Genomic DNA, 21,708 nt, shown 5'->3' with positions numbered 1-21,708 from the left:
TTATTTAACAAACACTGAATGACTACTATGTGCAAAGCACCGTGTTAGGTGCCTGGGGCAGTTCTTTTTTCAGCCTTGCCTTTAAGCAGAATCTCTTTCACAAATCTGCAAGTTTATAGAGGCTTTCACTTCTGCTCATGTTAAACAGATGGTGAGGCTTTGCAATAATGGTTCTGAAACTGTGGACTCAGTGACCTAAGGTGCACCAACTTCTGATGTCCCCCCACCCCCCTGGAGTGAGGGTTTCAGCCAGGGGATTGACCACTTTATGAACAAAGAGACAGGAAAAGAGAGTTAAGTATCATTATATCAACATTAGATAGGTTTTTACCAGTAAATTAGGTATCGGTGAGGATTACTGTTGAGATGTGCATGCGTGCTAAGTCACTTCAGTCGTGTCCAACTCTCTGTGACCCTATGAACTGCAGCCTGCCAGGCTCTTCTGTCCATGGGATTCTCCAGGCAAGAATACTGGAGTGGGTTGCACGTCTACCTCCAGGGGATCTTCCCAACCCAAGAATCAAACCTGTGTCTCTTATGTCTCCTACATTGGCAGGTGGGTCTTTACCATTAAAGCCAATTTGATTAATTCTTGGTAACTGGCTTGTAATGAGCTTTTCATCTCTTAACTTGGTTAAATAAATCAGTTTATATTACAGACTCATATAATCAACACACCTTCCTAATTAAACCTCCCACAAGCTATACACAGCACTGCATCATTCGTTGGGCAGTCCCTTCTCCAATCACATTTTTATGCCCTCTAAATTCAGCAACATTCCCAGGGCTAAAAGCAGTGGGTTTGGTGAGTTCCATCTGCCTGATTTCAGGAGCGATGGGGTGCAGGGACATGGAGCAGATATATGCCACACCTCAGCTCAAAACTCTGCAGGGAGCACAGGCCCTTGTCCCACCTGGTAGGCAGGCGCTGAGTCCTTCACAGACCACTGTTCCTGATCACCACTCACTGGGTTCTGTGACCAGGTTCTCTGAGGCCCTCCAGCCTTACTCCCTGCCCACTAAGTGCTGTAGTGCGGCCCATTTCAGAAAGTCGGGGTCAGGCTTCATGAGAGAGGACAGAGTTCCTGAAAATTCCCAAAGCACGTCTGGAACTGGAGCCTGGTGTTGTAAACAGGTCACTTTCATCAGGTAAACAGTAAGTTATAACTGACGATGGCTTCTACCAGGCAGGGGGGTAAGAGCTGTATCCTTGTTACACTGGAGCTTAGAAGAAGAAACAGTCCCTGGAGCACTTTTTTTTTTTTAAGCATTTTCCATTGGAACATTTGCTCATTTCAGAGAGCTTTTTGAATATTATGGATAGTAATCTTTCATATGCCAGAAGCATTGAGAATATTTTTTTTCCCCAGTCCATGTCACCTTTTAACTTCATTTATGGAATTTATTTGCCAGAAAAAACTTTTTAAACTTTTATGTTGTCCAATGTATTTGAACAAAATATTGGTGTATTTTCTTTGAAAACTTTTGAGGTTCTCTGTCTTGGTTTAAAAGGTTTCTCGAACACTCTTGAGGTATTTTAAAAATAAATTCTCTTGCATTTCCATTCAAGATACTGCTTTTTACATTTAAATACTTTAATATGCCTGCAGTTTATTTTGGGGCTGCGTAGTTAGTAGGAGTTCAATCTTATTTCCTTCCAGGCAACTAGCCAGTTGTGCCAGGTCATTTATTAAATTTCCCCATTAAATTTAAATAACATCTCTGTGTTCTATTAAATTTCTGCAGATGTTCTGAACTATTTCTACCCTCACTAATCTATTCCATTTATTTACTGATTGCAGAGCCTTTATGTTCACTTATTCTTCTAATGAAATATTAAGACAAAAACCCCATGTCCTCAATCCCATTCAGATGCTAATGAGAACTCTACAAAGTCTAGATAACTTGGGAAAATGAAACACTTCCTAAGATCTTGCCATTTAAGAACACCATCTCATTCTGTTTGGTAATCTATTATTTCTTCAGTGAATTTTTTTGGTGACTGTTTTTCCACTTTTCTGCATTTCCCAAATATTTCACAATATGTTTACTCACTTTTTGAATTGCTTTTGTAATTCTTAGGAAGCAATTTTACTCTTAAACAAACCACTAGAACTCAGAATTTCATACACTCTAAGGTAGTCTGTCTTGCCCATAACAACTCTTCATCTTGAGGCCATCTCCTCAGTTCTCTACTCTTACTCATCCTAGAACAACAGGATAAAAACGTGGCCATGTAGACACCTTGTACTGGGTCCCGGGAAAACCAGACCAAACCAAGAGAACCATGCAAAGAGGCACAAAGAGGTCCTACTCCCTGGGCACTGGATGGTCTGGCTGAAGCCTGGGTCCAGCCCTCCCCAGGTATACTCACTGAAACAATCTGGCTTCGTATTTCTTGCAGGTGATTTCGAAGTATCTTCATGTCCTTAGACCCCGAAGCCCCGGCATCCAGAACAAAGAGTTTATTTGAAACGTGAAGATCGTTCCCAAACCTAAGGGAAGAGCAGTGGCCTCCTGAGAGGGACGCAGACTCCCCAGGTGTTTCCACAGAGGGCCAGGCTCCTGCTGGTCCAAAGGGCTGGTGGGGGGCAAGGAAGGGCTGGTGGCCTTGTGGAGACACAGCCCCACCTGCTGTTGGCTGGACTCTGTAATGTTACCCTGGTGTGGAGGCAGGGGACACCTCCTGCTCCCGGTGCAGACAGGCGCCCCAGGTTCCCCAAAACTGGGGAACACAGCTTCCCTCGACACAGCAAAGGGGAGGCCTAATGAACTCACTTGACCAGGCAGGAGAAGAGATGCTGTGGAAGCTGATGGAGTGAGAACAGAGGGATGAGTATGAAACAGCACCTTAGATCTAAAGTATTAGTAGATCACGGGAAACTGTCACAACATTGTTAATCGGCTACACTCCAGAAAAAAAAAGTATTAGTTCAGAAAAAAGTTCAGAAAAAAACAAAAATTAGTAGAAGCCCTATTTTTCATATCAGGAAGATAATAATAGGTAAGTGTGAGTTGATAAACCAAGAATTCAAATTACTAGCATATTAAATAGAGCTGTAGATTCAAAATTTTTGGGGGGGGATAGACACTAAGTAAAAATAGACACTTTTACACTGTGATTCTAAGCACATCCATATTTCTAAGTGAAACAAAAAAGTTTTCCAAGAATACTTGACATAAAATGCACTCCGATATTTTCTATCATGTTCCTCTAGCCTACATTCTACTGCAGGCCTCTGAAATGAAGTTTATGATCCACTAGCAGGTTGCAACTTACATTCTAAGAAATACTGATTGATGTCCTCATACACAAAAAAGATAAATATGTGAGGTGACTGATATGTTAATTAATGAGATGGAGAGAATCCTTTCACATTGTATGTATATATATATATATATATATGAATATATAATCACCACTTTGTATAGTTTAAATAGCTTACAATTTCACTTGTCAATTACACCTCAGTAAAACTGAAAAAAAAATGCATAAAACAATTAAAAAGAGTTACCTCTGGGCAGTGGTACTCCAAGGCTGCTGATTTTTACCCTGTACCTTTTACTTCTGTTTCATTTGTTATTATGTGTATTGGTGGCTTTGGTAACAATGAAACATACAACAAAAATTTCGGCCAAGCCTAAGAGACCTTTCAGTTCTTTTATTCCTCTCTCTGGGTCACCTGATTTTGGCTGCATTACCTGAAGATATAGCAGCCACCTTACCTGTTCCTGATCTCTTTCAGCAACGAGGTATCTTTGTCATATCCAAACTCGCCTCCAGCTGGACGAGGAAGGTTCATGATGTCGGCATGGGTGGCCACCAGGACAACTCGGAGTGGGTTCTTCAGCTTGCCGCCAAAGGCTGAGGGCAGAAAGTGAGCCATTTCACACCTGCCCAGGTGTGGAGAGCAAACCTCCACCTTGCCTAGGTGAGGTGGGGTGTTCGGCCTCAGGTCTGGGCTGCCTCGCTAGGTGCACGAGACTGGTACATTTTGCCTGCAGACTTGCAAATCTATGCCTGCTGATAGGAGTGACCTATAAAGTCACTAGAAGGTCTAGGCCTGGCCAAAGATGGAATGAGCCTATTTCCTGGGCCTCAAGGAAGGCTGCTCAGAAGTGGACCAGAAGCGACCACAGAGCATGATGCAGCTTCTCAGATCTTTCTCCAAGTAGACCTTGTTTGCATGGTGAGGGGAGTTCTAACCTCTGGCTGGGGGATGCCCTTTCCAAGACCAGAGCCAGCTGCTGAATGCAGCACAGCACAGAAATGGCTCAGAAGGGAAACTCCTGCAGTTCACATCAGCAGAGAGCCTCTCACTTATGGCAGTGTTTAAAATGAAAACATGAAAAAGGAGGAGGCAAAAGTGGAGGTACCCTGAAGGGAATTAGCCCAATTAATTTTGCTGTTATATGCTTTTCAAGAAAAGAATTGACTGCTGAGTTTTACGTTTCACCAGGGAAGGCTGCTTCTTCTTTTTGTATGAAAAGAACAAAATAATCTGTCCATGCCGTCTTTTCCTCCAAAAATAAGGCTAAGATACTACATTCAGTTAACATGGTTCCCTTTCTTTCATTTTTGACGGATGAAGGGGAGCTTGTTCTGTTTATTAATTACGTGCGCATTAGGTAAAGGCGCAGCAGCTGTCAGAGGAGGTGCCCCACTTTGCACCTAACAAAAATGACCACAGCTCTGAAATACAGAAAGAAAGCGAGAAATTACTCTCAAGAAATTGTTCAGAGCTGAGTCTTTGTGGCATAAATATGCAGTCATGAAACAACTCCTTGCAGAACAAAACCAACAGCTGAGCCTTAGGAAAGCTTCCCGAGTAGAAATCTCCTGATAGGAAGGAGGAACAAGGGGGTCTTGCTGGCCACAAGCTGCTGGATCTGGGCGTGAACGGGAAGCAAGGTCAGGAGGAAGGGCCATGCGCCCCCCGGCATCGCATCTCACCTATCGGTTCTTCCACCGGGACAAGAGACTTCAGGAAACTAAGCCAGAAAATCACTTGATTCAGCTGAATCTCATAGGGCTCTTCCAGACTGAAAACGATGACATGGATGGATGTGGGATCGTTCGCAGCAAAATAGTCATAACAGCAGAAGTAGACAGGATTTCCAGAGAACTCCCACACACTGAAGTCACCAATGCCTACAGAGAAAAAGGAAAAGAAAGATTACCATCGTGAAATGCCACCAAATTTCAATCACAATTTTTCTCAGCACTTTAGGGATTATGAATAGGGACAGTGACATCCACCGCATTCATCTGTTTATTTATGCATCTACATATGGAATATTTACATATCCTTATATTTTCTGTCTATGTCTGTTTCTATACCCACTTCTTTTATCTATACATCTATAGGTGGCTTAGGCGGTAAAGAATCTGCTTGCCACGCAGGAGACCTTGGTTCAATCCCTGGATCAGGAAGATCTTCTGGAGAAGGAAATGGCAGCCTACTCCAGTATTCTTGCCTGGAGAATCCCATGGACAGAGGAGCCTGGCGGGTTACAGTCCATCGGGTCGCAAAGAAGTGGACATGCCTGAGTGACTAACACTACTACTACAATAAACCTACTTGTATCTGTAATCTGCTTTTCCATTTTCCTTAACACTTCCATTATCATATCTATATCATTATTATATGTGTATCTCTGTCACATCTATTTATAACACCCCAGAGTGGTACAAACACACACATACAAACCCCACACATGTGAGTATGTGCATGCCTATAAGCATACATGGAAAGGTGTATGTGTACAAATACTTTGTTTTCTACCCCCCAACACTGGAATCTTCACTATGAAATGTAACCTTAATTTTGGTTTAATGGTGACTAAATTCACCTTTACAGCTAAGGGAGCGACCTGTTTTGGATGGTCAGAAGGGAGCAGGCCACTGTACACAGGTGTAAGATGCCATAACTGATGAGCGGCTTGGCACATGAAGGATGTAAGAGGAACTGTGAGGAGACTGGGTCCAAGAGGCCAACCACACTAGAGCAGGCAGTGGAAGGGTCAGGCTGGGGAGGAAGTGTGTGTGTGTGTGTGTGTGTGTGTGGTAGGGGTGCGGTTGCTTTCCCACACAGGGGCTGTGGTGTGGCTGGTTTTCCTGTAAATGTCATGGGCGAGATTCTAACCTGGAGTTTCTAGGGCACCCAGAACCTCCTCATGATCGTCCAGACACTTGGACACCATCAGATCCCACAAGGTCAGTGACACCCACGCAATGGCCTCTGGGGAGTCAGGCAGGACCACTTAAGTTATAGGATTTCAGGTGCCTTTCCCCTAATTTTTCCCCTTGGTGCTTACTCTGTGCCAGAAATTCTGCAGTTGAGACATTCTAGAAGATCCACAGGGTTTTTCTAGAGCCCAGCACTCCTGGGGAGCATGACTTGTAAGTCTGGCAGCTAAGACCTCAGTGGGAATAGTTTGTGAACACAGAAATAGGCCCTTTGAGCCTGCAGAGTGCTGGGAGCCAGACACGGGAAGCAGGTGAGACCAGGGGAGGAGGGCAGGGGTGAGGGTGTGGGCGGTTGGTGCTGAGCACACACTTCTCTCCCTATGCGGCAGGGCCAGCTGTGCTCCCTGGAACTCTGACAACACTCAACTTTCAAGGGAGCAAAATGCATATGAACTTTATTTCCTTAGGGTCCCTGGCCCAGTAGAAGCATCACCAGGAAACTCCCCAGATGGAATCAGAGGTTAGGGGCAGGGCCTGGCAGTCCTGTGTTTCCAGTGGCTCCAGGGGATGTGTCTGTATGCTGGAGTTTAAGAACTGCCACTTTAGGTAAATAACCTGAGTATTCTATTTTTCACTGGGTTTAGTATATAAAAGGGCTTTCATGAAGATGCCCCCAATTTCTTCTGAGTTCCTTTCCCTAGGACCTTTAATAGACACCAGCTTATAAAATCCTCACAGTTAAGGAAACTAAGCCTCAGAGAAACTGCTCTATCCCTGTTCCAAATGGACTGTGTCTCAGCAAGGTTTGTGTTCCTGCTGGAGGCCCTGGGAGCTCCGGGGAGAGCCAGCACTTGGGTTTCAAATTGGGTATACCAACTGCTAATGGGACTGTATTTTATGAGATTAAAAAATGTGCTAATATACTCAACAGACTCAAAAGACTGTTGAGTAAAGTCTTTTTAAAAAATTTACTCAAAGTCTTTGAATTTGAGTCTCTAAATTTATTCCAAAGAGTAAACATACTCTTTACTCAAAAGACTCTTCACTTTTACTCAAAAGACTCTTGAGAGTCTCTTGGATTGCAAGGAGATCAAACCAGTCAATCCTAAAGGAAACCAATCCTGAATACTCACTGGATGCTGAAGCTGAAGCTCCAATACTTTGGCCACTTGATGCAAATAGCCAACTCATTGGAAAAGACCCTCATGCTGGGAAGTACTGAGGGCAGGAGGAGAAGGGGACTCAGAGGATGAGACAGTTGGATGGCATCACAGACTCAGTGGACATGAGTTTAAGCCAAGCTCTGGGAGATGGTGAAGGACAGGGAAGCCTGGCGTGCTGCATTCCATGGGCTGGCAGTCGGACACGACTGAGCGACTGAACAACAACTTAACAGTCATTTGTTAAGCACCTACTGTGTTTAGTTTTACTTTTGGGATATTAACCAGACGTGCCTCAGCCCTGGGTCATTCCTACGCTGGCCCTTTCTCCACCCTTCATGCAGCTGTGGCAGATGCCTGCTGGGACAGGTTCCCTGCTGGAAACTCTTTCCGTTTGGGGAGGGTGAGCCGTACCATTCAAATAGGCATTCTGGATGTCGATTGCCTTCGTGGACTGGTCATCGGTGGCGCAGTGCGGGTGGTGGGACGGGGCCCCGAACACCTCCAGCACCCCCTTGGTGAGGCCCGGCTCGAACATCATGCTGCGGCTCCTGACGCTCACGTTCTCACAGCCTGGGTACAGGTTGTTGATGCTCACGGACACTGCGGGCCAGAGAACAGGCACGTTAGATCTTGCCCGCCCTGTCCCTTCCAGCCTCTGCCCTCTGTCTCCCCCTCACCCCTGCTTCAGGCCAGGGTGTGTGTGTGTGTCCCTCGCATATGCTGTGCAGCAATGTTTCCCAGGGACATTGGGCTGATTCTGTCTGCTCCACCTCTTGCATCCTTTCCTGTGCTGCTCTGTGCACGGAGAGGCCGACCCGACGGACTGCCTCTCCCACGCTTGCTCGCCATTTGCCTCCACTTAGGGTCTGCTGACGGGAGGCACTGGAGAAAAAGGCTGATGCCCATTTCCCCTTGCACTGCCTGCTGCTTTTCTGGTGCCAGCTGTGTCCCTGACTCTAGACTTCCCTGAGCAGCTTCTGCCCTGGAGCTCCAGCTTTCCCAGGATTGTGACTTCTTCCTCTTGCCCTTTCAGCTGCAGGGGTGGTAACTAACCTAGCCATTGGGTGCTTCACCCTCTCTTGTATGTCCCTGTGAATTGTGTCTGTGACTTGGACCTTTCATTAAATCCCCACCAGGAGCCTGACTGATTCAGATGAGATGAGTATCACTCCGGCACATGAGATTGTTAGACTGAATGAAAAATGATCTTAGACGATAGCAGGCCATAGCATTAATTAATGCTGAATCACACAGTGAGAAAGCTATTCCTTTATAAGATCCCCTTGAAAGATTTTAAATTGCTTTAGCAGCAAGTCTCAGTTTGTGGCATTAAGTCTTTAGCATGTCTTCAATCCTTGCTAATCTTCCCTTTTAATAAGAAGGGAGTGGGTAACAGTATACGATCTTCCCTGGTGGTTCAGATGGTAAAGAAACTGCCTGCAATGCAGGAGACCTGGGTTCGATCTCTGGGTTGGGAAGATCCTCTGGAGAAGGGAATGGCTACCCATTTTAGTATTCTGGCCTGGAAAATTCCATAGACAGAGTAGCCTGACAGACTACAGTCCATAGTGTTGCAAAGAATTGGACACGACTGAGCGACTTTCACTTTCAACAGTATATAGCTAGATTTTCATCACATCACTGTTCACTGTATTTATTTTTATTTATTGGTAGCAGTGGTATTGGTCTTCTATTCATGGAAAGGACATTACGGACTTCATTTTCAAATCTATATATTTTAGTAAATAAAAAGAACCAGTCTTAAAGATATTATCATGAATAATAATGGTAGAACTTTGTGAAGGCTCAGTTGAATAACACAGTTTGGGTCCCCTGGGTCATGGGCAGAGCCCTGTGTGTCTTCAGTCCTGACTACCTGTTGGCTTGCTTGTCTCTCCAACAGACCTCCAACAGTATGGTGAAGGCTAGGACTCGGGTGGGCGCATCTGGGGGCTCCGAGAGTGCATCAGGGAGGGGCTCAGTGAACTAAATCATACCACACAGTTAGTACCTCTGGTTCAGAGTTAACAGTGACAGACACTGCAAGGTCATTATACCTGGGCCACCTGACTTTTAAAATTGGTGATCCAAACACAAAGATAACCCTTGTTGAAAGACCAAACATTTCAGAGGGAGGACACAGACAATAGGAATTTTCAAGAGGTTGGGGGGAGGAGGATAAAAGTGGAGCTCAGAGGCTGGGTCAGGTACAAGGGCAGAAGAAGGGGCAATAAGAAGGGAAGAATTATTCATATATATATGTTCGCTGCCCCATAATCTTCCCCCAGCCCTGGTATAAAAGGAGGAAACTTGGCAAACAGAAAGGTAAAGATCAACCCTCTAGGCCAACGAGATAGGCATTTTAGTGTATTTCTTTAGAGATTGTTAGTCCAAATCTGAGAAAAGCCATGTAACTTCCATAAGAATGGGTGTGTCCATTTCCCTGTGTTCCAAAACCTGTTTCTGGGATGGCCACTGTCAGGAATAGTTTTGTCTTAGTAGCACTGTGGGCTTGCCGAGGAAGAGCAGACCAGATTCAGTAAATGACAGGCACTACTGCACCTCACTGACAGTTTTTGTTGGGAGGATGAAAATCAGGACGTTGTTGTATATGATATTATTAAAGAACAACTTTACAGGGAAACAGTAAAATCATGAGGCAAGCATTCTTGCTAACCACTGACCTCTAGTGGTAAAAAGTGGAAGGCCCCGATGGAGAAGCCACTTATGCACCCAGGTCAGATGAGACTTTCTGCAAACATTGCTCTCTGGTGAGCAGGCAACAGCTTCCTGCAGTGCTCTTTCTGGACACTCACTCCTCTGCTGGCACCAGGGGTTTCCTTCTTACCGCAGAATCACAGTTCAACAGCTGTGGCACAAAGGGAGTGTGTGCGGCAGCCACATGCCGTGAGCGGCTGCACCAGGTCCCCCATGCCATGCTATACTGTCTCCTGGCTGGTGGCTCAGCCTCTAGCTCCAGCACAATGCAAAAGGAAAGTTTCTAAAAGCCCATAACCTTCCTGCCACCTGAGTGACATAAATGTGTTCATGCAGGCATCTCTCCTGGGGAAAGGAGGAAGGCCTGACCATTCTAGCAGAAGTCAGGGGTGTCCAGAGCTGGGGTGCAGCTAAGCCTGGCTGCAACAGACCTCCTTCCCTGAAGACCGGGCTCCAGAGCAGCATTTCCTCATGCCTTACAAAGAAACGCTGCCCCATCCCTTCTCCTACGGTACGCAAAGCCCCCAGAGCCTGCCGCCCTCCCCAAGCCGGGTACCCCCAGGTGGCCCTCCTGGTGCTTCATATCTGTGCCATGCTCTGTTTTCCTGAGGACCTCCTTCTGTTTTGTGAGGGTCAGAAAGTGACTATTAGGCTGCCTGTTCTGGGGCAGCAGGGGTCAGGCTTCACGTGCTGCCACCTCCTGCCTGCACTCCACAGCTGGGGGCCTGCTGGCCCCGCACTGGGCATGGCAGGAGAAGGGCCTGACACAGAGCCTCCTGCAGAAAATACAGCCTCCCAGCTCTTATCAGTCTCAGCAGGACAAGAATTAGCTGCGAGTGAATCTTGTCCCTTCCAGGAACTGTCCATATAGACACTTCAGCCACACTCAGAGCAGACCAGCTCTGGGCACGAAGCCGGGTGGGCCACTTCCGTCCTTGCCCAGGCCCTCTGGGAGGCTGCCTGGCCTTGGTCAGACAGATTTGGGATGAACTAGGAGTGACCTTAGCCCAAGGGTCGCACACACCAATGCACTGCTGAAATGTCATTTCTGTCACAGGGAGAAATTTCGGACACAGATGTGGGGAGTCTACTCCTGAGCTCTCCCTCCTGGAGTTAGGGGGCTGGGAGGGGGCAGGGCAAAATGCAGAGCCTGGGCCCCTAGATATGGTGCTACGCCCCTCACCCCAGCCACTAACTGGCTCCAGGTAGAAATGTGAATCCAGTGTGGCCAGAGCTCCCAATTTTATTTTTTACAAGAAACCAAATAAATATTCAACTTTTTAGGTGAGGTGTCTTGATTTGCAAATGCTGGAAGTTAATTCAACTTTTCTCCTTCCCCTTCCTCATACTACACAAAATGCTGCAGCTTACCAGGCTGCTGACCTCTGACCTTACATCTCTGCACCCCGAGTTACTTTTTTCTGTGCTGATCGCAGTCAGGGACACTCATCTGGTTCAAAGAACCTGTCATCCTTGAGAGAATCTTGTGTCACTCAGCCCCATGACACGTAAGCCCTGGCTGGAAGATGCAGTGAGATTTGCCGATAATCTAGTCATCCTGAGGGGCTTCCCTGGTGGCTCAGATGGTAAAGAATCTGCCTGCAATGCAGGAGACCCGGTTCGATCCCTAGGTCAGGAAGAGCCCCTGGAGAAGGAAATGGCAACCCACTCCAGTATTCTTGCCTGGAGAATCCCATGGACAGAGGAACCTGACAGGTTACAGTCCATGGGGTCGCAAAGACTTGGATATGACTGAGAGACAACTCTTTCTTTCACTTTAGCTATCCTGAGCTGTGTTTTATCAAGAATCTACTTCTGGATTCTTCCAGACATGGGAACTGATCAGAGGAAGAAGAATGGAGATCTGACTTCTGAGAAGTGAGGATAGAGCTGTTTTTCCTCCTGGAGAGCCTGTATGTCACCTGAAATGTGCCCATGAGCTCCTGCAGCAAAAGTGAAGTATGAAAGTCACTCATTCGTGTCCAACTCTTTTCAACCCCACGGACTGTAAAGACCATGGAGTTCACTAGGCCAGAATACTGGAGTAGGTAGCCATTCCCTTCTCCAGGGGATCTTCCCAACCCAGGAATCGAACCCAGGTCTTCTGCATTCCAGGTAGATTCTTTACCAGCTGAGCCACAAGGGAAGCCCCCTGCAGCATAAATTCATATCTAATATGGCTAATGAAAATTCCAGATCACGGATCTGTATAGATCTCTTTGTCTCTGCTGCTTGTCTGTTTCTCTTTGCCTCCCACTGCACCTCCCAGCTTCAAGTCATTGAGACTGGAGTGACCTTACCCACAGCAGCTGAGCATTGACTCCCTCTAGGGGTGACACCAGGAACTGCTAGAGAAGCTCACTCTGAACCTTAAGCAAACGTTGGCAGTGTCCACACACAGAGGCTGAACTTAATGGTTAAATCTGGAAAACTACTGGCTTCTGAGAAGGTATAAACCTATATTACATCCTGAAATTGAGCTAAGTTACAGTGGAAAGTGGAAAATGTGAGCAAAAATATGCCCCAAGTCAGATGGAGCTATAAGCGTTATTAACAAGCCCTGGCTCAGGAGCCAGACACTTCGTGAACTGCCAGCTGTGTGACTCTAGGCAGTGTATCTGACCCCTCAAGGCTTCAGTAAAAGGGTGGGGAAAATGCCAATAAAACTGTCACGTGGATTAAATGAGGTGTCAAACGTACCACATTTTGCCTAGTTCCTGGCACACGGTTAGTGCTCGGTTTGCATTAGCAATATATGTTAGCAATATTATAATCATTCTAATTATATATCCATTTTGGCTGTACTTCTTCCCCTAGTTTCAATCCTATTGCTGTGCTCAGAGGGAAAAACTTGAAAGGGGCATGAAGATCTCAGTCAATGGTCCCTCACCCTACTAATGCTGCCCAGACCTCCTTCCTCATGGAGAGAGAAATTACATAGAAACAAAACTTTGAAACACCTGTTCTCATTCTAGGCAACAGGTATGACACCTTTGTATTATGTACAGAAAGTGAATCTGAGGCACAGAGCTTCAAAAATGACACTGTTTAGAAAAGTCTCTGAAGGTCTATATTCCTATCTTTGAAAAAATTCCCTTATTCTAAAAGGGGGGGAGGGGTCAGGAAAAACAACACCCCAGACTGTTCAACTTCCCCTTGGTCATCTCAGGTGTTTCTTCCTGGGAGGGACAGGTCACCCTGCAGTTCTGGGTGTGGACACACTGATAATTGTGCCTGTGGGAGGTGGGGGTCGATGGCAACATCTGCTTTCCAACCAGGGTCCAAGTGAGTGGATGGGCCAATTGAAAAACCATTCAGGAGACTTTCAAAACCACCACCCCGCTTCCAGATATGCGTGGATGGGCCTCCCCATGCACCCAGATTTGTTGCTCTGTGTTCTTGCATTCCTGGACGTGCGCACAGCATTCCAAGGAGAGAGTGTCAGGGGTGAGGACCCATCCTGGGAGCTGATATTCCATCTGTGCAACCTTGAATCTGTGTCAGTCCCAGTTTTTTGCGTCTTCAAGGGCAGAAGCCCTGAGCAGAATATGACACGGTTGTGCTATTTTGCACGTCTGTGACTGTGGACTGTGAGTTCAGTGAGGCCCTTTCCTTGCTAGCACGGGGACAGGGTGTACTTGCTGTCCAAGAGTGATGTGGACACAGGGCCAAGAGCCAGGGGGCCCACACCTTGAAGCCACCAAGGGGGCAGGAGTCAGTCAGCCTTGGGCCAAGTGCTCAAAACAAAGCCACCCTTCCTCCCAGGCTTTGACTTTGGAAGCACCCAGTGAAGAGACAAGGGCTGGTGGGGTGCACGCATACCTGCCGGCTTGGAGGCCAGGGGAGAGGGTGGGAACCGGGTAGAGTTGGTGGAGGAGAGCCGGGGCCGGCGTCTTCGGAAGAAGCTCCTTAGCAGCCCACACTTGAGAGATTCCACCAGAGTGGTCTTCCCAGACCCTGAGTGGCCGAACAGCTTCAGCTTGATTCTTGGCTGCAGGTTCTGTGTGGGTCGCAGTTGCTGGATGAAGAGTCCTCGGTGCGTGTCCTGAATAGAGATGAAACGGGGCCCTTAGTCAGGGAGAAGAGCAGGCCCTGAGCACAATGCACATGCTGATTCCCACAGTTCAAGAACCCTGCTGCTTGGGACTTCCCTGGGGGTCCAGTGGTTAGGACTCTGTGCCCAGGTTCGATCAATGGTTGGAGGAACTAAGATCCCACAGGCTGCGCAGTGAGGGCAGAAGATAAACAAAAACATAAAACAGCCCCCAAAACAAACAAACAAAAGACCCCCAATGCATCCTTCTGGTCTGTGAGTTTTCTTTGCCTTTAAAAAAAAACTGGAGGTAAAAGTAACCTATAACATTAGTTTCAAATCAATGTCAATGATTTGACGTTTGTATCTATTGTGAAATGATCATCATGGTAAGTCTAGTTAACATCCATCACTACCCACAGTAAAAATATTTTTTTCTTGTGATGAGAGTATTAAAGATCTATTCTCATCAACTTTTGAATGTGCAGTAGAGTATTATTAACTCTAGTCAACAACTGTGCATTATAGCCCCATGGTTTATTTAACTTCTAACTGGAAGTCTGTACTCCAGGAGGTCTGCAATTTCTACTCATGTGGTAGATACCTCTTGCTCTGTCCCCATTGCATTAAAATTTTTTTAATGTAAAGTAGACATAACATAGGCTCCCCAGGTGGCACTAGTGGTAAAGAACCTTCTGCCAATGCAGGAGACATAAGAGATAGAGGTCTGAATCCTGGGTGGGGAAGATCCCCTGGAGAAGGACATGGCAACCCACTCCAGTATTCTTGCCTGGAGAATCCCATGGGCAGAGAAGCCTGGAGGGCTACAGTCCATAGGGTTACAAAGAGTCAGACACAACTGAAGTGACTTAGCATGCATGCAGACATAACATACAAGTCACCATTTTAACCATTTTAAAGCAGACCTTTCAGCAGCTTTTGCTACATGTACAACTATCACTGCTATTTGGTCCCAAAGCACTTTCACCTGCCCTACAAGGAAACTCTGTACCTATTGGTGGTCACTTCCCATCCCTCCCTCTGCCCTGCCACCAGCAACCACCAAGGTGCTCTGTCTCAACGGATTTGCCCACTTCCATTGCACTTTGATGCACGATGAACTAGGTAGAACAATTCCTGGGAAGCAGTCTAGACTGGCCTTGTTAGACTGGCCAGGGCACCTGCCCCTTCTGTGTGGAAGAGTCCTGCTCCTTGACGACATTCTGAAGGTACAAGATGATGAGAAGGGCGCCACAAGGTACCAAGTTAAATGCTGGGGAAGGGCCTGCAGGACATGATAACATTCCTGCTGTCTTCTTTCTCAGCCCTACAGGGAGAAGCAGAAGTCTCCCCAGCCCTGGATGATGCACAGATTCATCAACAAACGTTCGTGGAGGACCTCCTGTGTGCTAGCACAGGAAGGTCTATACCAGCCCCAGATCTGCAGCTTTGAGGAGAGACAGACACTCAAACAATGTGCTATTAAATATAACACAGGTGCTTTTGAATAGATGGTGCTGGCGAGGAGCTCTGTACACCCGGAGAGCCCACCTCAAGGGCTACATGGTGGAACACTGGTCATGCCACCCTAGCTCCATCCTGGCCTCACGGACCCTCTTGGCTCTCAGCTCCCAGCTGCATAATAACAGCCTCTGGCTTGCAGCCTGAGGACGAGTCCTTCTCCCCTACCCACGATGACTCCCTATACTTTAGCCTGTTAACTCCTTGCACCTAGGAGACCTATCTTGCTGTGATCTCTCCCAGAAGTTTCCTCACGGGCAGTCTCCAGCACACACGTGGTTCTCCCATCGTGACCCCACTGGACTGGAGGGTAATCATGCGATACTCTTCCCCTCTAAAACAGAGGCCAACTTGAGGGCAGGACAGTATCCCCAGCACCTGGCTCATGTAGGATGGCCAACAAAGAGGTGCTGCATAAATGAGGTACTCAGGGTGACCCATGCAGGAGTGCCTCAGAGCTAAGGGTCTGCCTTTTCCTTTCAGTGCGATCTCAGAGCTGGCTGGGCCCCTGCTTCCAGACCTAAATCCTAGGAGGTGCTGATTTAGTGCTCATTTCCTCCTCCTGAGCCATTGTTACATTTTCTACCAACAACCAAGGATGCGAGCCTTAGGGCATACTCATGCCCTAGTAACAAACTCACAACTCTCCCGCATTCCTTCCTCCGTTTCCTCCTGGTAAACTCTGACCCATCTTTCTCAACAAGGGGAACACTGCCTAGGAGCTGGCATTTTGAAAATGTATGGTGGCAGTTTTAGTTCCCAGCGCTGCGGGATGCTGCTGGCGGGTGGTGGGTAGGTGGGTGCTGGGCTCCTGACAGGTACACACAATGTTCTGAATGGGACGAATTCTCCCGAGTCTGCTTGACTTCTGAGTGTCTGCTGAGCATTTACATAAGAGAAAGACCTTGTTTGTGATCATCTGAACTTAGGACTTAACTGCATTTTAATATGACCCAGAGGGTTTTGAGAGGGTATGGTTTAATACATACTGACTTTCCCAAGAGTGCAACTACTGTATATGTTGGTGGAATTATACACACATCCTTTTCCGCTTAATCTTTCAGAAGCTCTGATCCCCACTTCTAAAATGTCAGCCTGTTGCTGCTGTTTTGAGTTGCTGTCCCTCCAACATCCATGGCATCTGTAGTGTCACATTCGGTGATTCCGTGGATGGGCCCAAGCGTCTGTCAAGTTAACAATGTCTCCTCATCGCCTGTGCTCTGCAATAACACACTGAAACACATCCTATTATACCACATATATATTACTTTGATGTCTTTGTTATATTACAGTTAGGGCATTCTGTTGATCTTTTAAAATTATCTCAGTAGGTACACTGTTATCTTTGAGTTTTATTTCAGGAGCGTAATGGCGGCATCACAATATGTACATTATAAAGCAGGGGTTCCCAACTCCCCACCAGTCCTTGGTCTCTTAGGACTCAGGAAGCACAGCAGGAGGTAAGCAGCAAAGCTTCATCCACCGCTCCCCAGGGTTCGAATCACTGCCCGAACCACTCACCGATTCAAAAGGTTGGGGACCACTGTCATAAAGTATTGGTTCTCCTGGGGTTGGAAACCACAGTTTGGACAGTGATCTGGAGAACATGAGGTTGTCCTTATTGGGTTTCTTCCTTTAAGCTCAAATCTCAGCAGGTATTGAGACAAAACTCTGCACTGGATGGAAAGGGCTGGAGTATCTTGCCAGCCCTTCCCCTGAATTATGACCCAAGTCAGCACAGGAGTTGAAAAGTTCTATTCTGAGGCAGTTACTCATTGGGGTGCTGCTGATCAGGCAAGAAGAAATGGGGCACTGGCTTCTCCCTGATGCCATTTACTGTGGCAGATGAGCCCATGACCCCTGAAGCCAATCTACCACCTTTCATTATAATTTAATCTTCAAACTAGCCCTTCTATCTTCAAGTCGTGCATGCTGCATGCTAAGTTGCTTCAGTCGTGTCAACTCTTTGTGACCCTATGAACTGTAGCCCCCAGGCTCCTCTGTCCATGGGATTCTCCAGGCAAGAATACTGGAGTGGGTTGCTGTGCCCTCCTCCAGGGGATCTTCCCAACCCAGGGATTGAACCCACATGTCTTATGTCTCCTGCATTGGCAGGGGGGTTCTTTACCACTAGCGCCACCCACTGCACAGTCAGTGTCTGAATTGTGAGCAGCTCCCTCCTTTAGGAGAATCTTATGAATAAATAAAAAAGTTCTCCACCTAGTCCATGACACATGACTAACTAACACGGACAGATTCTTTGCGGAAGCCAGTATGTGCTTCTCCTGAGATGGGGCAAAGGCAGAAAACCTGCTTCTGGCTTTAGTCCCGTCACTGAATCTGGGGGCATTACCCATAGCATTGCTCTATTCTGTCTGTTCCGTGTCCTCTGATCCTGACACTATGAGGCTGGGCCAACACATCTGTCTTGTGTGAAGGAGTCAGGGCACCTCTGTTCCCTCTGCATGAGTCCCGCAGGTCTGAACCCAAGTCTGAGCAGATTGCGGTAACCCTCGGACACAGGTGTTACCTCATTGCTTCCAGCAGCTGCTCTGAACCAACGTGGGCTTGTCCCACACCACTGAGAGAGGGTGTGTCTCGGCCTTGCTCAGTGCTGCCCGGGCTGAGAGCCCTCTTTGCTCCTTCCAGTTCCACTCAGGGCAGTGGTGGGCTAGTAGTGGCTGGTGGTCTGTCTGCCTGCTTCCCAGATCAGCCCCAGAAAAATGGAGGAAAGAGGGAAGAGGGGCTAGTGATGGTGGGCTGTGTTGGCCTGGTTAGTCCAGGATGAACAAGAATCCTGCAGGGTCAAGTTTAGAGGAAATCCCCCACCCTTGATATCTGAGCAAACTCTTCATGCCCAACCTTGATATCAGAGCACCTGCCCTGCCTTCAGCAAGAATCCTGATGAGCATTATAATCTTTAAAACTTCCTATGTTCCTGCTGCCTCAACGTCCCCACAGCACCAGCCCAGGTGCACCAGTGTGTACGTGGGCTCAGCCACAAGTTCCCCTTCCTACCCTCCCATTGTGACCCCTGACATTCAAATGCCCCAGTGACACGCCCTGCGCCTCTCCTTCTGTACCCAACCTGACCCCAGTAAAGGCACTTGCCACAGGGGCTCTCTGCTTTCCCCTGCTTAACTCAGCCTGAGCTGCATGACCCTACTCTAACCCCTGTCTCTCTGGGACCTATGATATAAACAACTGCATTTCCTCCGAGGCTCCCTTCCGTCTCCTTTTGTGGCCTCAGCTGGCTGACCATCTCACGAAAGAATCCAAGGCATGGGTCGAACAAGAAACCCCTTAGCCTTTGGGCTTCGTCTTAGTGATTTTCCATCCATGAACCCCACCCAATTCCTTGGTTATAAATCCCCGCTTGTCCTTGTTGAAGCTGATCTCTTTCCTCTGCTCCACACCCACTGCAGTACCCCCAAATAGTCAATCCTACTGTCTTCAACATGGGTCCTGAATTATTCTTTCATGAACACCCCTAGGAGTTGTGACAGATGCATTTCCTGTCTGCAGCAGTAACTTCCAGGTTTGTATCTTCACGCTGTGCTTTCACATTCCTCGTTAAACCTCAAAGAAATCTTTGTGGTTAATGTGGTCGTTCTCCCTTTCAGATGTGGAAACCAAGGCTCAGAGGGGTCAAGGCCCTTTCTTGACCAAGGCGAAGACAGAACCAGGTTTCCTTTCTATCACTGCTGTCACTGAAAGGGAGGTGATGGGTTTCTAGACAGGGAGTGGGGAGCAGGGAGGAGTAAACGAGGATTTACAAAGTTGAGAACAGAAACTCAAAGCTGGGTTGTGCTTGAGTTAGTAGTCCTAGCACTATGAATATCCAACAAGGGCCATTTCCAATTCCTTTCACTAAGAAAACACTTCTAGTTAGTGCAGAGTCCTGATTTAAAGTAAGGCTTAAAAGTCATTGCTATGAAAAGGGTCAGTAGGATGAGAGTGCACCCCGCCTCCCCGCTCTGGATTTGCATGGACAAAGGGCACACTCGGGCACCTCATTTTTCCCAAGCAAATGAGTTGGACTGCGGGCCTATGTTAACAGGCTCCATGTCCTTGGGGAGCTCCAGGGCACTGTTTTGTTTTTTTTTTAATCAGAAATACAGACTGAACCTTCTTCTGCAGGGACTGTGTTCATGTCAGAATCCATCACTAGTTCGCATGCTGTTTCCCAAATAATAGCAATCCTCAAGAAATCTTGTTTTGTCCAAGAAAATACTGCTTCATGGGACTGACAGCTCAGCTTTTACAGTGTCCTCGATTCCGGGACGATCATACAAACACACACATACATTCTCACCTTTCAAGTGGAGATGATTGGCAGGCAGGTGAGAAAAATATTTCGATGGCCAAAGAAAGGGGTCTAGGGGTTGCAAGCCATCCCACATTCCTGCTCTCTGCCCAGGGCCTTCACACATCTCCCGCCCTCCCTTCCCCTGCAGTCAGGACCTGCTGGCCTGGACTGGGAGGGACACTCACCCTTTACTTTGACTTTAGGAAGATGCACCGGGAAACTGCTTAAAGGCAAGGACAAGCAGAATATACTCGAGTCGTTAGTCCAAGGAAATCTAACCTCGTCCTCGAGGAGGGCGCCTCCCCGCTGGTGCTAAGAACTGTGAAGAATCTGAACACAGAATTTGAGACAGCCCTCTGCGACAGAGGTGTAGTACCAGAGAAAACTCTTGAGAGTCCCTTGGACAGCAAGGAGATAAACCAGTCAGTCCTAAAGGAAATGAACTCTGAATATTCATTGGAAGGACCAATACTGAAGCTTCAGTACTTTGGCCACCTGATGTGAGGAGCCAACTCATTAGAAAAGACCTTGATGCTGGGAAAGATTGAAGGCAGGAGGAGAAGGGGGAGACAGAGGATGAGATGGTTGGATGGCACCATCGACTCAATGGACATGAGTTTGAGGAAACTCCAGGAGACAGTGAAGGACAGGGAAGCCTGGTGTGCTGCAGTCCATGGGGTCAAAAAGAGTCGCAAAGACACTACGTGACTGAACAACTCTGCAACAAGAAGTTTCTGACATCTCTCTCCTCCCGGTGGGTGGTGCACTTCCATTTTTCACCATTAGATGTCGCAGCAGGGACGAGTGGCGTACTCAGATTAGCGTTTCTCCCCAAGAAGGCAGCTTCCAGCAGCCTTAGTGTGTGTGCCCTCCAATGCACTCTCTGGTTTTGATGCAGAGAGGAGGAAAAGAGAGGTACAGAGTATGCTCCTGGTTAGCTCGAGAAGGTGGAAGAATGTTGATTTCTTTGGAGGAGGAGTGGGGTCTATATTTAACAGAAACTCCAAGATGCCCCAGTGCCCAGTCTGGTCAGGCCCTCACTGGCTGGGCCAGGGTAGTGTGAGCAGGGTCACTGCCCAGAGGAGAGGAGGGTCAGGACTTCTGGGTTCCCTAAGTCTTGACTCATGCCTCAGAATATTCTCGTGTGTCCCGTCCCCCTTGACCCCACAGGCTGGTGGATGTGGCTGGGACGCGGCAAGGCCTCGCGTGCAGGCTGGGAAGATGGGAGGGGAAGCAGCAGGGACCCTGAGGAACCAGACCCCTAAACCAGAACTCAGGCTTCCAGGTGGTCACAAAGGTGTATCTGTGAAAGTGGGAGGCCAGAATTTTCCCGTTAGCTTTAACCACATACTTCAAATATTTACACAGGAGAGCGAGCTCTCATTTGTATTCCTGCCCCAAGCTCACAAAGTAACTGAGCCTGAACAGCACCAGTCCAGGCAGCCGTCCCATCTCGCCTGGCTGCCAAGACCACCTTCTATCTGGTTTCTGGGTCTGAGCAGTCAGAGGGAAATCCCAAGGCAGGAGGAGAAGGGGATGACAGAGGATGCGATTGTTGTATGGCATCACCAACTCAATGGACATGAGTTTGAGCAAACTCTGGGAGACGGTGAAGGACAGGGAAGCCTGGCATGCTGCAGTCCATGGAGTCTCAAAGAGTCTGACATGACTGAGTGACTGAACAACTTACTTAACACATAGGGCCAGTACCCGATCCCCTTTCCAAGCCAGGACTATCTTTCTGCTCACCTCAGGCACCATCCTCTGCCCCAAC

General features: G+C 47.6%; 1 protein-coding gene across 5 annotated transcripts in view; it reads right to left on the bottom strand.

Moving 5' to 3' along the window:
- Positions 1–21,708, bottom strand: part of DAPK1 (death associated protein kinase 1) — a 217,711-nt gene that overhangs the window by 13,897 nt on the left and 182,106 nt on the right. For all 5 annotated transcript variants that reach the window (XM_081522267.1, XM_081522295.1, XM_081522256.1 and 2 more), the window contains 5 exons: positions 13,894–14,116; positions 7,765–7,953; positions 4,955–5,152; positions 3,727–3,865; positions 2,375–2,495 (listed from right to left, as the gene is read on the bottom strand). In XM_081522267.1, coding sequence (XP_081378393.1) covers positions 2,375–2,495; positions 3,727–3,865; positions 4,955–5,152; positions 7,765–7,953; positions 13,894–14,116 — 870 coding nt within the window. The remainder of the gene's footprint in view (positions 1–2,374; positions 2,496–3,726; positions 3,866–4,954; positions 5,153–7,764; positions 7,954–13,893; positions 14,117–21,708) is intronic.

This window comes from Giraffa tippelskirchi, chromosome 1 (genome assembly GCF_054371585.1).
Source record: "Giraffa tippelskirchi isolate mGirTip1 chromosome 1, T2T-mGirTip1v1.2.pri, whole genome shotgun sequence".
Taxonomy (NCBI): Eukaryota; Metazoa; Chordata; class Mammalia; order Artiodactyla; family Giraffidae; genus Giraffa; species Giraffa tippelskirchi.
Note: the sequence above shows the minus strand (reverse complement) of the source record. Positions and strands in the feature narration are given on the sequence as shown.